The following is a 17534-nucleotide window of genomic DNA, read 5'->3' on the forward strand; positions in this document are numbered from 1 at the left end:
GCACAAGAACCCTTGTGCAAGATGTTCTTGCACAAGAATCCCCCAGTGTAGACATAGCCATGGTGTGCAAGCCCAATCCCCAGCAACACAGTCCCTGTGCCTAAGCCATGGATTGAAAACTAAACAATTTCTTTGCTTCAGTCTTCACGGCTGAGGATGATAGTGAGATTTCCCAAGCCTGGGCCATTCTTTTTAGATGACAAATCTGAAGAATTGTCCCAGATTGAGGTGTCATTAGAGGAAGTTTTTAAACAAATTGATAAACTTAACAGTACCAAGTCACCTGAAAGAACTCCAATGTGAAATTTCAGAACTACTAACTGTGATTTGTAACCTATCCTTTAAATCAGCTTCTGTACCTAATGACTGGAAGATAGCTAATGGGATGCCAAGATTTAAAAAGGGCTCAAGAGGTGATCCTGGCAATCACAGACCAGTAAGTCTAACATCAGTACTGGGCAACTTAGTTTTAAACTATAGTAAAGAATAATATTGTCAGACACGTAGATGGACAAAATTTGTGGGGGAAAAGTCAACATAGTTTCTGTAAAGGGAAATCTTGTCTTACTAATTTACCAGAGTTCTTTGAGGTGCTCAACAAACATATGGATGAGGGGGATCAAGTGGATATAGTGTACTTAGATTTCCAAAAAGCATTTGACTATGTCCCTCACCAAAGGCTCTTAAGTAAAAAAGTTGTCAGGGATAAGAGAGAAGGTACTTTCATGGATTGATAACTGGTTAAAAGACAGGAAACAAAGGGTAGGAATAAGCAGTAAAGTTTTCAGAATGAAGAGAGGTAACTAGTGGTGTCCCCCAAGGGTCCATCATGGGATCAATCCTATTCAGCCTATCTATAAATGATCTGGAGAAAGGGGTAAACAATGAGGTGGCAAAATTTGCTGATGATACTAAACTGCTCAAGATATTTCAGACCAAAGCAGATTGTGAAGAGTTTCAAAAAGATCTCATAAACTAAGTGATTGGGCAACAAAATGGCAAATGAAATTTAATGTTGATAAATGTAAAGTAGTGCATATTGGAAAAAATAATCCCAGCTACACATACACTATGATGGGGACTAATTTAGCTACACCTACTCGAGAGAGAAATCTTGGAGTCATTGTGGATAGTTCTCTGATGAAAACATCTACTCAATGTGCAGCGGCAATCAAAAAAGCAAACAGAATGTTAGGAATCATTAAAAAAGGGTTAGAGAATAAGACAAGAGAATATCTAATTGCTTCTATAGAAAACCATGGAATGCCCACATCTTGAATACCGTGTTCAGATGTGGTTGCCTCATCTCAAAAAAGATATATTGGCATTGAAAAAGGTTCAGAAAAGGGCAACAAAAATGATTAGGGGTTTGGAACAGGTCCCATATGAAGAAAAACTAAAAAGTCTTGGACTTTCTGCTTAGAAAAGAGAAGACTATGTGGGGATATGACAGAGGTCTATAAATTCATGACTGATGTGGAAAAACTGAATAAGGAAAAATTATTTATTTGTTCTCATAAGAACTAGGAGTCACCAAATAAAATTAATAGGTAGCAGGTTTAAAACAAACAAAAGGAAGTTTTTCTTCATGCAGTGCACAGTCAACCTGTGTAACTCTTTATCAGAGGATGTTGTGAAGACCAGGAACTTTACAGGGTTCAAAAAAGAGCTAGATAAATTCATGGAGGTTAGGTCCATCAATGGCTATGAGCCAGGATGGGTAGGAATGTGTCCCTACCTCTGCTTGTCTGGAAATGGATGACAGGGAAGGGATCACGTGAGGATTACCTGTTGTGTCCACTCCCTCTGGAACATCTGACATTGACCACTGTCAGCAGACAGGGTACTGGGCTAGATGGACCTTTGGTCTGACCCAGTATGGCCATTCTTATGTAAGAACCAGAAGTTCTAACTCTGTTTGCCTGGCAGGGCTCTTTCCAGCCTCCATTAATGACCAACCAACAACCCCCAGATCCACACCTACCATCCTATCCTATCTACCTTAAGCCAGTAGCAGTCCCCCCTACCTATGGCAGAGCAGAGAATTTAAACTGGGGCTCTGGTGAACACCCTAACCAGTGAGCATTTGCCCATCCCTGCTTGCTACCGGCTGTAGAGCAAAAGGGAGAGGAAAGAGGAAGAATGCCATAGACATGCCTGCCATGCTCTGACTGCTGAAATGAGACAGTACTGGGGGTTGGGGGCCCAGCAGGAAGTAGCAGAAAAGCCATTGGGACCCACTGTCTGCCTTGCCTTGATCACGACTAGAATCTGACTTGCTTGAGCCAAATTTGCATATCTTCTTTTAGAAGCCATGCGTAGTCTAGACCTGCCCACTCAGGGCAGAAGCACCCTCCCATGCCAAGCCACCAGTAAGTGATCTGGCATCACTGTACAACAAAGCATTGCAGCATAAGACCCAGGTTTATGTCCACATTCAGTCAGCATCTGCTCCCTATCACTCTGATTTGGAGAAGACTGATATCCCACAAAGAATGAAGAAAGAAGGGAAGCTATTAGCTGTTGACTTTGCTGATAGCATGGCTTCAGCCTCTGGCTCCCCTCATCTCCATCCTGTCCTTCCTTACCACAGGCTGCCCTGCTAGCATGATTGGACCCCACCCCTCTCCTACCCGACCACAGGCTCCTGCAGGATGGGAAAGTAACCTTGTCCTGGGAAGCTGCATTTGACGGACTAGGGAAGCCGCCTTGCCCTGCCATCATGACCGGACTCCATTCCCAGCCTGCTCCTTACTGCAGGATCATATCCTGGAAGGCCCTTATGATGCCTGCCTGCTAACCCTGTGAGTCTAGGTGCTCTCTTGAGAATGCGTACCTCCTATATAATGGCCGGCCGCTTTAAAGTAAAACTTTGGCCTTCACAGAACACATCTCCATTGTATTTAAAGAGACCTTCACTGTTGTTAACAGATTAGGGATAGGTTTAACACAATATTATCTCCTGTAATGTGTGCCTTTGTAACTTTTTATTACAGTGGAAACAACAGCCAGCTTGCTGCATACTCTCACAGCTCCAGCAGCTGCCTGGCTGGTACAGATCTGCAGGTAAAAATGCACAAGGGACAATATGTTTCAGGAGAAAATGGAGTGGAGGAATACAGTCCTGGAAGACATGCAGGCAGAGAGGCAGGAGAGGGTGATGGTGAGGCAGGAATGGTAGAGAAGGAGGAGAGGATTGCAGAGAGACAAGACAAAATAGCAGGACTGCAGATTGGGAAAGCCTGCAGGGAAGTGCAAGTGAGGTGCCAAGAGAAAATCTTAGTAGTTATGGAGCAACTGGGGGTGTGCCTGGAGAAGTACCCAACCCTGGATCCCATCCACCCCGTGAAAAATCACTTTCCCTCCTTCTGTAGTTCCATAGCTTCCACCCCCAGGGGTCCCAGGACACGGGAGGGTGTGAGTGGTGGTGGTGGGGGGGGAGGATTCAAGGGCAGCTTTAGCCTCCATGGTCTTGGGAGGGAAAAGGCTGTCCGTCTCATGTTTCTAAACCCCCCTCCTTTAGGCTGCCACCCTGGCCTTCTTTTCTTTCCCTGCTGCCTTCCCTAAATAAAAACATATGATCTCTGAACAACAGTCTCTTTATTGCTTGTATTGCAGGGTTAGCGCAGGGGATTACAGGCAAACACAGATTGGGGGCCCCTCGTTGAGTCTCAAAACTGGCCATTCATAAAACATTCTTTCAAAGCCTCTCTGATTTGCGCTGCCCTGTGCTATGCTCTTCTTATTGCTCTGGAGTCTGGCTGCTCAAAATCTTTGGCTAGGCACTTGGCCTCAGCCTCCTGACCCTGCCAGATAAGTTTCTCTCACAAAGACTATGGAGCACAATCAGGCTGACACCACAAAGGGAATGTTGCATTCACTGAGTTTCAACCTAATCAGAAGATTCCTAAACCTTCCCTTTAAATGCCCAAAAGCACATTCAACCACTATTCTGCACCTGCTCAGCCTATAGCGGAACTACCCCTTACTGGGGAGCAGGCTTCCCATGTACAGCTTCATGAGGTAAGAAAGCAAGGGGCAGGCTGGGTTGCCATGGGTCACTGTTGGCATTCCCACCTCTCTCATTCTGATTTTCCAGTCTAGGAAAAAAGTTCTATTGTGCATCTTTCTGAAGAGGCAGGAGTTCCTAAAGATGTGCATGTTGTGCATCTTTCCCGACCATCCCACGGTGATGTTGGTGAAATGGCCCTTGTGATCCACCAGTGCCTGTAGCACCATTGAGAATACCCCTTGTGGTTTATGTACTCCTCGGCAAGTTGTTTAGGGGTCAAGATGGGAATTTCATTTTGGTTTTCTTGTGCTTCAGGGCAGGGAAAAGCCATTCACAAAGTTTCATAAGAGTGGCTTTCTGCATTAGGAAGTTTTGCAGCCTCTGCTGATCGTCCCATAGTTGCATCACAATGCAGTCGCACCCATCTGTGCTTGTCTCATGGCACCCAGAACCAGCATTCCACTGTATCAATAGGATTGAATGCTGGTTGTGGTTCCAATTTGTTCAACACAAGAGTTTCCCTGCACATCATATGTGTGAAACTACAAGGTAGAAGAGATATTTTTCTTGGAGTATTGAGCCAAAGCTTTCAAAATACTTAATGTGACATTAAGTGCATCAGGGCAGCTCTGACCATAACAATGGTTTGATGTGAATACGTTTTTGCACTGCTATGGTGTCTGAATGGGCAACCAGGGCCAAAAATGGCACAAAAAGACTGTTTACTATTGATCTCAAGCAAGAGGGAGGGGAATAGACAAGAGCTTTTTTTTATGGGATGCAGACTACACGAACCCATAACAACTTGCTGCACAGTTTTGCTCCCAGTGTGCACCGGGAACATAACCCAGAATGCAAAGTGGCACATGCATTGTGGAATAGATACCCACAGTGCATCACTCTGAAAGTCAATGACACTCTCCTAATGGGGATAAGCTACTTTGAACTATGTTGAATTCTTCTTCCCAGTGGGGACACAGACCTTCAACTTTGCAAAAGCGGGTGGTAAGAAATTGACCATAACAGATTCAATCTCATCTCTTAGTGTAGACAAGGCCTGAGTTTAAGGCCTGTAGGGACCATTAGAGCATTAGTCTAATCCATTTCACAGGGTGTTCCATCTCACTCAGTGACCCTGATATGAAGCCAAATAACTGGGGCTAAACAAAAGCATTTAAGTCCTTGGAAGACTAGAACCAAAGCCAAGTGAAAAGGGAAAGAGGGAACAGGAGTATAGGTAGTGACTTTCTAAAGTGCTGAAGGGTGCTCCACCCCCAGCTCTGCCATAGGCCATCCCCCCACACACACTCCTTCCCACCCTGTTCTGAAGGCTCTATCCATGCTCCAGCTCTTCCCAGTCCCACTTAATCTCACTCCCACCTCTTATTGCCCTGTTCCACCCACTCCCCTGAGCTGACCACATCCTCATTCTTCCCCACTCCCTCCCAACCTCCAGCCTGCACACCATGAAACGTATGATCATGGTGGGCATAAAAGGTGGAGAGAGAAGGTGAGGTGCTGATTGTGGGACCCAGCAGGAAGTGCTGAGGGGTGAAGGGCAGCTGGTGGATACTCAGTATTCACCATTTCCACCCATGGGTGCTCCAGCTGTAGAGCAACCATGGGCTATGCCTACACTAGTGGGTTCTTGTGAAAAAGCATCCATGGCAGTGTGGATGCTCTCTTGCACAAGAAAGCTCTGATGGCCATTTTAGCCATAGGGCTTTCTTGCGCAAGAAACCCCTGCTGCACGTCCACACTGCCCTCTTGCGCAAGAGCTCTTCCGCAAGAGAGTTTACACTTGTTAGAAAAGAGCGTAGCTCTTGCACAAGAAGCCCTCTCTTACCATATTTTATTGTAAATTCCCTTACGCAAGAGCGGGTGGGCAGTGTGGACGCTCTGCAGAAGAACGGCTGTTCTTGTGCAAGAACCTGGCAGTGTAGACATAGCCATGGTGTGGAAGCCTGTGGATGGGAGTGGAGGACAAAGACCGGAGGGCCATTGGTGGGAGGAAGCCAGAAAGCATGATGGGAAGTGTTTCGTTAATACACCTGCCCACTGTATGGTCTGACTCCAGCCAAGTGGTGATGGAATCCATCCACAGCACAGGGGATTGAATATACCAAGGGAAATTTCTGGGGAAGGACGTTAACGGAGACAAGGCGAAGGCCAGCAAGGACTATTTTCACATGAGAGCGGCAGGCTGATGATACCAGGCTGTGAAGCAGGCATGTACAAGGCAAGCTCCCCGCCCCTCCTGGTGCCTGACTGGAATGATACCCGACTGGAATGATACCACACAGTCCTCCAGCTAGCCCAGCGCTGCATGCTCCCTGCAGTCCTGCCCTGGATTTGAATGCACTGCTGATCCAGTTTGCAGGGGTCAAGGCTCCAGTAGGGTTGTCAGGTGGAATGTGGGGCTGATGGCGCCATTAGGGGGCAGGAGGAGGTTCAGGGGCATGAGCTCCAGGAAGCTGGACCCTCCCTGGAAGTGGTAACATGCCCCTGTGGTTGGAGGAGCAAGGGGGGCGGGTCTGCGCACTGCCCCCAAGCACTGGCTCCCTGCAGCTCCCATGGAGGCATCCCCCAGCCAATGGGTGCAGTGGAGCCAGCTCTTGGGCCAGTGTCCACCCCCAATGCCCCCCCCCCCCAATGGCTCCTGCCCCTCCCCCCCCAGCTCCCGCTGGCCGCTGTCCTGGCGCGGGGTCCGGTGTTCTCTGCGCACAGACAGGTGAACTCTCCCCCCCTCCCCCAGCTTCAAGCCATTGGCCTCCCGCCCGCTCTGCCAGCGCCCCCTGCCGACCGCGCCTGAGCCCGGCAGCCGCCCGGAGCCGCTCCGCGCAGGCGCAGAACAAACTCGGAAGACGGAGGGGGGGGGGGGGACGGACAGGCTTGCTCGCACGTGCGCGCTGGCGTGGCGGCGGGGTCACGTGGCTCGCAGCGGCCAAGATGGCGGCGGGGAGGCGTGAGTGAGCGGTCGTGAGCGCGCGTGGGGCTTCCTCCGTGGGCCGGGTCGGGCCGGCCCCTCCCTGCCATGTCGCGTCTCATCGTGAAAAACCTGCCCAGCGGGGTGAGTCCTGAGCGGCTGCCCGGGACGGGAGCGTGGATTGGGAGCGAGGGGGGATGGGCATAGCCCGGGGGGGCAGGGATAAATCTCGGGGGGGGTGGATTGGGAGCAAGGGGGGGATGGGCATAGCCCGGGGGGGCAGGGATAAATCTCGGGGGGGGGTGGATTGGGAGCGAGGGGGGATGGGCATAGCCCGGGGGGGCAGGGATAAATCTCGGGGGGGGTGGATTGGGAGCAAGGGGGGGATGGGCATAGCCCGGGGGGGCAGGGATAAATCTAGGCGGGGGGTGGATTGGGAGCGAGGGGGGATGGGCATAGCCCGGGGGGGCAGGGATAAATCTCGGGGGGGGGGTGGATTGGGAGCGAGGGGGGATGGGCATAGCCCGGGGGGGGCAGGGATAAATCTCGGCGGGGGGTGGATTGGGAGCGAGGGGGGATGGGCATAGCCCGGGGGGGCAGGGATAAATCTCGGGGGGGGGTGGATTGGGAGCGAGGGGGGATGGGCATAGCCCGGGGGGGGCAGGGATAAATCTCGGGGGGGGGGTGGATTGGGAGCAAGGGGGGGATGGGCATAGCCCGGGGGGGGCAGGGATAAATCTCGGGGGGGGTGGATTGGGAGCAAGGGGGGATGGGCATAGCCCGGGGGGGGCAGGGATTAATCTCGGGGGGGGGTGGATTGGGAGCAAGGGGGGGATGGGCATAGCCCGGGGGGGGGCAGGGATAAATCTCGGGGGGGGGGGTGGATTGGGAGCAAGGGGGGATGGGCATAGCCCGGGGGGGCAGGGATTAATCTGGGGGGGGGGTGGATTGGGAGCAAGGGAGGGATGGGCATAGCCCGGGGGGGGGCAGGGATAAATCTCGGCGGGGGGGGGTGGATTGGGAGCGAGGAGGGATGGGCATAGCCCGGGGGGGGCAGGGATTAATCTCGGGGGGGGGGAAGATGCTCTAGCTCTAGGGGGAGGTAAATTGGAGGGGAAATGGGCAGCGCTGGTCGTGCTGTGCGCGGAAGAGGATAAACTGCAGCCCTGAGGGCCACATGGAAGGGTCCAGCTTGGGGCGGGGATGGGAATGGAGGTGAACTGGGGCGGGGGGGCTTGCTATTGACAAGGAAAGAGGGAAGGCCGTGGTGGGAAGGTGGGAGGTGAGCCTGTGCGGGAGAGTTGAGCGGGTGGATATTCCGTACTGGAGAAGAGTTGGAAGGATTTTGGGTGAGGCGTAAAGTGAGTTATTTGGGAATAGGGCTGGAGGGATGATAGCTAGGAGCAGTGCCTCATTTGCAAAAGTGGGGGCACAAGTTGAGGATTGCGCCGCCTTTTAGGCGTGAGGGTCTTCTTTCACTGCCTATAATGCTAGGATCCTTACCCTGTCCAAAGAGGAGCCCAGTTCTGAAGTTGAGTTGTGGATGTCATGTGGGGGTTGCAGTATGTTCCAGGTCAATGACATACTTGTGCTTTATAAGGCACCAAGTACAGAGTGCTAGATCTGAAGATCTTTCAGTCTGACAGAGATGGATATAGAGACAACTGGACTGGCTAGCATATTGAGAGAGATTTTGACTATTTTCAGCATAGCTTTAATATTGAAGTCCAGGTTCTGAGAGCTATAGCAGTGGTATTCTAAGTTTATGAAGCATCCTAAAGGTGAAGTCTTAGGGTACGTCTAGACTACATGCCTCTGTCGCCAGAGGCATGTAGATTAGGCTACCCGACATAGTAAAATGAAGCGGCGATTTAAATAATCGCCGCTTCATTTAAATTTACATGACTGCCGCGCTGAGCCGACAAACAGCTGATCAGCTGTTTGTCGGCTCAGCGCGATAGTCTGGATGCTCCCCTGCCGACATCAAAGGTATTTGTCGACCACCCAGGTAATCCTCATCCCAGGAGGTTTACCTGGGTGGTCGACAAATACCTTTGATGTCGGCAAGGGAGCGTCCAGACTATCGCGCTGAGCCGACAAACAGCTGATCAGCTGTTTGTCGGCTCAGCGCGGCAGTCATGTAAATTTAAATGAAGCGGCGATTATTTAAATCGCCGCTTCATTTTACTATGTCGGGTAGCCTAATCTACATGCCTCTGGCGACAGAGGCATGTAGTCTAGACGTACCCTTAGTCTACTTTCACTGTGACTTTTTTCGTTCCAAAGATTAGACTGTAAAAGATCTTTTACCCTGATGCCCCTTCTCTTTTTTGCAGATGAAGGAAGATCGATTCCGGAAACTATTTGCAGCCTTTGGCACGCTAACTGATTGCAGCTTGAAATTCACCAAGGATGGCAAGTTCCGCAAGTTTGGTTTCATTGGCTTTAAGTCTGAAGATGAAGCCAAAACAGCAATGAATCATTTCAACAAGAGTTTTATAGACATGGCCAGAATCACGGTGAGTTGACTTTAAAATAAAATGTCTCAGGGGTAGCCATGTTTGTTTGTAATTTTAAAAAAAAGTAGTTCTGTGGTATCTTACAAATTAACAAAACTATATAGTATGATGCTCATCTGATTAAGTGGGTTTTAAAAGCTCAATTTGTTAGTTCCTGATGTTCCACAAGACTGCTTATTGTTTTTAAAATAAAATGTTTGCTCCTCTGAGAAAAATTTGTGACTTTGATAGTATTTTACTCAGAGGAAGAGAGGAGCTTCACTAAACCCAATTGATAATACTGAAGTAGTGGAGCCTTGTTTGTGGACTGATTATCAGGCATTCCAGTCAGTGTTCCCTCTAAAATTTTCCATCCATGAGCAGAACGAAGTGTTGTTTTGTGCACCAATACTGAGGTCATGTGCGTGTTTTCAGATGTGTTCCACTGTGGCACTGATCCCTGAGAGACTCTTCTAGTGCAGAGACCCCAGCCCTGTCCCCGCTAGGATCCAGAACCTTGCTCCCAGGCAGCACCCTCCTATCTAGTGAGGAAAAGATGAGCCTGCTTCGCGGGCGGCCTGTGTTCAGGGCAGGGGCTGTCACAGGCTGCTACCTGCAGGGCTGGCTGTGAATCCCTGCCTAGGGCAGAGGGAAGCTGCTGCCAGTGCTCAGGGTTTGCAGAGAGTGGAGAGCTGGTGATGGTGCAGTGACACATGAGGGACCTGGGGTGGGGGGAAGCCAGCAGGGGGCTGAAAGGAGCAGGAGGCTCTGAGAGCCAGAGGGCAGTGTGAGGGAGGAAGAAGGGGAACAGGCATGCAAGGGGGCTTCTGGCCCCAGGAGCAGCCGCAGCGTAGCCTGGCTCCAGCCCTGGTTCTGAGCCCAGGAGCAGCTGAATTATGGCCTGTCTCTAGCCCTGCCAGCTGGGTTCCCATATGGCCCACTCTGGGAACAGCTGGGCAAACCACAATGTGGCCCTGGCCACACCTCCAGCCTTGGGGAAGGGCTGAAGCTAGGGCTAGGGGCCACATGGTGACTGCCTGGCTGCTCCTAGGACTGGAACTGGGAGCACAGTACTAAAAATAGCACCATGGCCCCTGCCCCAGGAGCAACTGCACTATTGCCCTGGCCCCAATTCTGGCAGCTGCCACATGGTCCTGGCCCCATCTGCTCCCAAGACGGAGCCACATGGTAAGAGGCTGTGCTATGTGTCAGGGCTGGAGCTAGGGCTGCAGTGCAGCTGCTCCTGGGGCTGTGGTACTAAAAACAGCATCACAGCACTGGTTCCAGCCCCGGCACACAGGGCAGCCACCCGACATACAGCCCCGCCCCAGGAGCAGCTCAGAAGCCACTACATGGCCCTGGCCCTCCACTCCCACCAAGTATACTGCCAGCAGAAGTTTACCTCAAGGAAGGTGAGCGCTGCTATGCGGCTCTGCTGAGGGGGTGGGCAGGATTAGAATTCTTTGTGTTCGCTATGCAGGCGTGCACTGTAGAGGGAACTGAGATCCCAGTCAGTAATCATCCCTGCTGCACTTTGTGCAGCCAGCTTTGATTCCCAGACTCTTAATCCACACTGGCAAGGGCTAGGAGTACTGTGGAAACTACACACTAAGGAAAGAGTCCTTTTCCTTCTGTCCAGCCTGAATAAGCAGGCCAGGTGCAGGGCAAAATGTAGTAGATAAAATCCTCCCTTTTCTTTGCCTTTGCAAGCCACAGAGCAGTTGTGAAGCTGTTGGATACTTGGGCCCAGTATCTGGTGTATGTTCTCAGGCTCCATACAGCGGATGGGAACAGGAGGATCTGCATAGTGGGTATTGCAACACGACCAACCTGGTATTCTTTGAGCATCCTGTTTCCATGCATTTAGTGGGACTATATCAGGGATGGGCTATAATTTTTAATGGGAGGCCACTCTCAAGATTTTGGTAAGTGGTCAAGGACCACACTTCTGTCTAGGGATCGTGGGGTCTGGGACGGAGGGTGGGGTGTAAAGGGGAGTTTGGGATAGAGGACTTAGATTCAGGAGGGTGTGTGTGGCTCTGAGAAGGAGTTTGGGTAGGGGGTTATGATCTGGTGCATGAGAGGATTCTGGCCTGGGGGAAGGGTATAAGAGGGGTGCAGGGTTTTGGGAGGGAGTTGTGATCTGGGAGAAAGGAGAAACAGGAAGCAGAGGGTTTGGGTGATGACCTGGGACAGGGGAATGGGTTGCAGGGTCAGGGAGGGTATGTGTGCAGGAAAGGATTCTGGTCTGGGGAAGGGATGTAAGAGGGGGTGCAGGGTCTGGGACGGATTGTGACCTGGAGGAGATGGGGAGAGGGGATACAGAAGGTTTGAGTGGTGACCAGGGCAGGTAGTTGAGGGGGAAAGAAGGGGTGGGATGCCAGAGCCAGGCTCTGGCTGGGAGGTGCTTATCTAGGCAGCTCCCAGCCAGCAGCTCTGCGGGAAGCTTTTTCCTCCCTGCTCAGACTGCAAAGCCATTAGCAGCCTGCTGTTTAAAATGGCTGCAACTGCTCTAGTAAGGGTGCTGGCCAGGTGTCTTGGTGGGCCAAATGTGGCCCACTAGCCACCTCTTACCCACCTCTGGACTATACTAATTCTTCTGTTTAGGGAGCCACTGCAGAGGTAGAGTAGGGTTCACATCATTTGATCTTCAAGCAAAGGAAGCCAAGTTGATGGTAAGTGGAGCAGTCTGATTCAGATATTCAATAGCAATTGAATTAGTTGAGTTAGTTGGCCATCTGTTGCTCTAGCAGTGCTGGTCCAGTGCTAGGCTGATTTAAAGTCTTAGATCTCTGGATACTGTATCTAGCAAGCCCTGAAATTGTGTGTACTGTATTCCATTAAAGTTGTTTACATTTTCTCTTGTTCTGTGGAGACAATGCGCTAGAAGACTGTAGAGAACAAAACAGTTTGTCTGAATATGTCCCAAAATAATTAATGTAATTATGAGTTCCTTCCACTGAAGAGCTATAAACAGGTAGTTCTCAATGGGTCCTTACTGCAGTAATGTCTGCGTCTTTCTGCTTTACATGTACTATAAAAAATGGGACTTGTTAAAAAGGGGCTCCTTGTTTTTGGCTCTTTTCAGGTAGAGTTCTGTAAATCATTTGGTGACCCATTGAAACCCAGAGCTTGGAGCAAACACTCCCAGAATCCTTCTGCACCGGATAAGCCTACCAACAATTCCAAAACAAGTCCAGTTCCCACAAACAGAAAGAAAGTAAGTCACACTCACTTTCTCAGGTGTGACATGTACATCAGTAGCTTTGTGAGGGGGTGGGGGAGGTGGCTGCAGCAGTGGCCTGAAATTCAGGATTCCATGTCTCATTCTTGGTTTACCATTCACTTTTGATCTTTCTGCCTTCTTTCCAGCCTGTGTAATGAGAATCATGACTATCTTGTAGATATGCCATTCTGAAAAGTGTGTGTTGTTGTTTCAGGAAAAAAAGAAGAAAAGTACAACAGGAAGCTTAAAAGAGGTGAGTTGAGAGTAGTTTGTGAGACTTGTCCATTTGAGTAAAAAGGTTTGATACAGAAAACCTAGGATAGAAATTGCTGAGAACTCTGTATCTATTCTGTTCTCATCCCAGCTTGAGCAAGTCACTGAATCTTTCTGTGTCTGTTTTCTCATCATAAAATAGTGAACTTTGTAGTTGTCTTGCTGCTTTAAGTTCTTTGACAATCTCAGGTTACAGGTGCTTCGTAGAAGTGAAAAATACATATTAAATCATTAACAATTTTACTTGCTGTCTCTGAATTTCTCTCCACACTCAGGCTGTGTCTACACTGGGCCACTTATTCTGGAAAATCAGCCGCTTTTCCGGAATAAGCTGCGAGCTGTCTACACTGGCCCTTGAATTTCCGGAAAAGCAACGACGCTCTACTGTACAAAATCAGCTGCTATTCCGGAAAAACTATTCTGCTCCCGCTCGGGCATAAGTCCTTATTCCGGAACACTGTTCCGGAAAAGGGCCAGTGTAGACAGCCCAATAGTCTTTTCCGGAAAAAAGCCCCGATCGCGAAAATGGCGATCGGGGCTCTTTTCCGGAAAAGCGTGTCTACATTGGCCACAGACGCTTTTCCGGAAAAGCAGCCTGCCAATGTAGGCGCTCCTTTTCCGGAAAAACTGAAAACGGAATAGTATTCCGTTTTAAGCAGTTCCGGAAATTCATGCCAGTGTAGACACAGCCTCAGTGTTTCATTAGTAGCATTACAGGTAGCATCTGGTCTGAGAGGGAGTGCCGCTTCCAGAGTTGTTGATTCAGATGAGACAGGTGGTTTAACCGTGGTGCTCTGATGTATCCTATAACACTGTAAATTAATAAATGGAGCATATCTGTCTGCATTTCACTGAAGGGAAATCAGCCCCGGCAGGTGAAAAGCAGACTCCCGTGAGATCTTAGTTGCCAGGAATTACACAGGGCTCCTGATCTAAACAGGGCTTCTTGTCCCTGTGTCTGTCTTCACTATTCATGTGTGTTGTTTTTTCCCAACAGCTGGAAGGAGACGAGGCATTCAAAGAATTTTTGGTAGTTCACCAAAAACGGACACAGGTGGCCACTTGGGCTAATGACACATTGGCAGAACAGCCCAAGACAGGGAAGTCAAAGCCAGTGGATGATTACCTAAACTTTGACTCGGATGAGTCAGAGGAGCTCAGCGAAGAGGAGAAGAGCAGGGGAGAGCAACATGAGGAGCAAAAAACAACAAACACTAAAAGTAAATATCTCTTTGTTCTGTTCATCTTTAACTGGGATACCGATGCGGGCCCTGATCCTGTGGAATGCCAAGCAGCTCCAGGAAAATGTTGCATGCTGTCAGATCCTGTGGAGTTGGTGGGAATTGTGATAGTTCAGCATATCACCAGATATCCCCAAAATGTGATGCAAACTTCACAGTAGCTATGGTTTCAGCATATTTTATCAATGTTTGGTCCCTAGTCCCTCTCCAGGGAGCCTAAGGAGTCTGAACTGCAGACTTGCTGGTTCATCTGCCCAAGTGAGTCTCTTCCATTCCCTATCTACATGGGATGCTGCAGCCATTCTGTCCTCAGCCCTTTAAATAACCCTCCATAAGTCTTTCTAAAGGAGTGAAATTTTTCTTGCTTTGTTTTAGGCCCAAAGGCTTTTCAGAAAGTTTAGATAAGGCACTGGACTGGGAAATATCTGGCTCTGCCACTGAGCTTCAGGGTATCCTCAGACAAGTCACTTCCCTGCTTTGTGCCTCAGTTCCCCTTTCTGTTATCCATGTTGTTTATTTAAATTGCAAGCTCTTTGGGTCAGGGATTGTGCAGTACTTAGGACAAGATGGCTATAATTTTGGTTAGAGCCTGTAGGTGCTCCTGTAAATCACATAATTGAGCTGACTCACTTTCGGTGACATTGAAGTATCTATCACAGATTGAGGAGTCAGAAGAACAGGTTTTGGAACAAACTGATAAACAATGATTAGTTATCGGGACTAGGTGGTATTCACCCAGGGGTTCTAAAGAAGCGCAGATATGAAGGTTCAGAATTACTAGTTTCTGTACCAGAGGACTGAAGGATAGCTAATGTAACACCTATTTTTAAAAAAAGCAGTCTGTGCAACTTTAGGTTTTAGGTTGGTAAACTGGTTGAAGCTATGGTAAAAAAAAAAAAAAAAGATAAGGCATGTAGATGGGGCACACAGCTGTGTTGAAGAACCAGTGTGGTTTTGGTGAGGCATGATTTCCCTTTACAAATCTATTAGAATTATTTAAGAGCACACAGACAGACAAGGTAATGCAATGGATAAAGTATACTTGAACTTTCAGAAAACCTTTGACAAGATCCTGCACCAAAGGCTCTTCAGCAAAATAAACAGACATGGGCTAAGAGGAAAGGTACTCTCATGGATCCTTAAACTGGTTAAAAGACAGGAAAGAAAAGATTGGAGTAAATGTTCAATTTTTACTGTGGAGAGAGGTAACTGCAGGGTCCCCCAAGGATCTGTACTGTGACCACTGCTATTGAACATACTCACAGATAATCTGGAAAAAAGGTTAAAGAGTGAGATGGCTCAGTTTGTAGATAATATAAAATTACTCAAAATAGACGAGGGCAAAGCTGACGAGGAATAGTTACAGAGGGATCCCACAAAACTGAGTGATTGGACTCATTTAAGGAGGGATATGATAGAGATCTCTAAAATGATAAATGAGGTGGAGAAATTGAATAAGGAAGAGTTATTTACCTCTTCACATCACAGAAGAACCAGGGATCACTCAATACGCAGGGAGTTCAAAACAGAAGGAAACACAGTCAACCTGTGAAACTCATTACTAGAGATGCTGTGAAGGTCAAAATTAGAACTGCGTTTTAAAAAACAGTAAAAAAAGTTCATGGAGGTCCATCAAGGGCTATTAGCCAGAATGCACAGGCAAGCAGTCCAATTCCCAGGGTGTCCCTAAGCCTCTAACTTGTTAACAGAGATTGGATTTCCCAGTTCTTTGTTCCCTCAGAAGAAGCTGGCATCCTTCTTCCAGCCAGCATCCTAGGCTTCCTTGGCTAGAGGGACCCTTGGTGTAATGAGTCTGACCATTCCTATTGCTCTTATGCACGTTTTTACAAATGTGTGTGTCCCTTCTATTTTTAAAAGATTTCTCTTTGAATCTTGGCAAACTCAAAAGCAGTTAAGTTTTGAAATATCAAGCAAGGACAAGAATAATAGTTCCCTGCTCTTATCTAGCACTTTTCATCAGTAGATCTCAAAGAGCTTTACAAGTAGACTGACATTGTTATCCCCATTTTACAGATGGGGATACTGAGGAGATATGTAGTTCTTCAGTGAATTGATGAATAAGTTCATGTACTTCCTGGCCACCTGCAGTGCTTCAGGTTTCAGCAGAGACTACTGATACTCATCTGCCTATTGATCTCCGTTCACAAACCAGATCCCAAAGTCAGCTCCTTTATAAGTTATGCCTATGGTTAGCCTGTGCAAAGCCACTACACTTGTATTACTGTTATCTTGGATCTTTCTGTGCTTCACCTTTGTATCTCTCCCACCTTGGGAGTTTTTGGGGTACAGAGACTGTTTAAGCGTGTATTATGCACTTCAGGGCTTTTAGTGCTGCTATGATATGGATAACTAGTAAGAACACATTAACATGCAAAGTGCGGACCTCCAGGGTAGTGTGTTTTTCCATGTGCTTGTATCTTCCTTATCCAGCTTTTCAAATAGAGTGTTTAGTACTAGAGAAAGACCGACAGCCTGGAAAGCCAAAGCTTTCTGTTGATCTCTGTAGCATGGACTTGAACAGAGCAAGCTTCTTTCTCAGGCTACCTCTGCCAATGATTTGTACAAATAACCTCAGTGGTAAGAGGGACGAGTTCAGACTCTGGCCTGTTTAATCCTTGGTCTGTCTGACAGTGTAATGCAAAAGGTACTGGTGACTTTTGATGGGATCTGTCTTGCCAGACATCTAGCCAGTAGCCCATTGGATAGTAATTGCTTCTCATTCTTACCAGCCATGGCTGGATTTGATCACCTGACCCAAGAGGAGGAAAGGGGATTGATTCTGGGATGTTGAACCTGAGCCTCCTTTGGTGCTGCCTGTGTATATAGGGTGGCTGTTCTTGCAGGAGCCCAGCTGGACAAAGAGTCCACAGCAGCTCTTGGGGTTTGTGCTGCTCTAGGCTGTTTGTCCTCCTGGGAAAAGGGAGGTTTGTGTGCATGCATATGTCTAATGCTTTCTCTCCTCTCTGACAGTGAAGAAGAGCCCCAGGGAAAAGGCAGCTGCCAGGAAAGAGCTCTCCGATATGGATTACCTGAAATCTAAAGTGGTGAAAAATTCCTCATCTTCCTCATCAGAGGAGGAGAGTGAGGAGGACCAGCCTGATAGTGAACAGTGTGAGGGGGGAAGCGAGGTCGAGAGAGAACCTGGCAGCATGAAAGTCATCAGTGCTCAGATGGAAACAGAGGCAAAGCTGGAAGGACATAGCAAAGAGCAGGGGACTGTGGTGGAGGAGAAGAAGAAGAAAAAAGGAGAGAAATTGGAGGTATAGATGGGCCTGAATTGTAACCTGGGTGCCAGTTCTCTCCTGCAGTTTGGCTCTGGATTTGAACTTGGCAATTT

General features: G+C 48.6%; 1 protein-coding gene across 2 annotated transcripts in view; it reads left to right on the forward strand.

Moving 5' to 3' along the window:
* The first annotated feature begins 6920 nt into the window (after positions 1 to 6920).
* RBM19 (RNA binding motif protein 19) overlaps positions 6921 to 17534 on the forward strand; it is a 157277-nt gene continuing 146663 nt past the window's right edge. For both annotated transcript variants that reach the window (XM_075898196.1, XM_075898197.1), the window contains exons 1-6: positions 6921 to 7082; positions 9275 to 9457; positions 12525 to 12656; positions 12877 to 12915; positions 13933 to 14155; positions 17168 to 17457. In XM_075898196.1, the coding sequence (XP_075754311.1) occupies positions 7047 to 7082; positions 9275 to 9457; positions 12525 to 12656; positions 12877 to 12915; positions 13933 to 14155; positions 17168 to 17457 (903 nt within the window). In that variant the 5' untranslated portion in view covers positions 6921 to 7046. The remainder of the gene's footprint in view (positions 7083 to 9274; positions 9458 to 12524; positions 12657 to 12876; positions 12916 to 13932; positions 14156 to 17167; positions 17458 to 17534) is intronic.

The sequence above is a fragment of the Pelodiscus sinensis genome, chromosome 15 (genome assembly GCF_049634645.1).
Source record: "Pelodiscus sinensis isolate JC-2024 chromosome 15, ASM4963464v1, whole genome shotgun sequence".
In the NCBI taxonomy this organism is placed as follows: Eukaryota; Metazoa; Chordata; order Testudines; family Trionychidae; genus Pelodiscus; species Pelodiscus sinensis.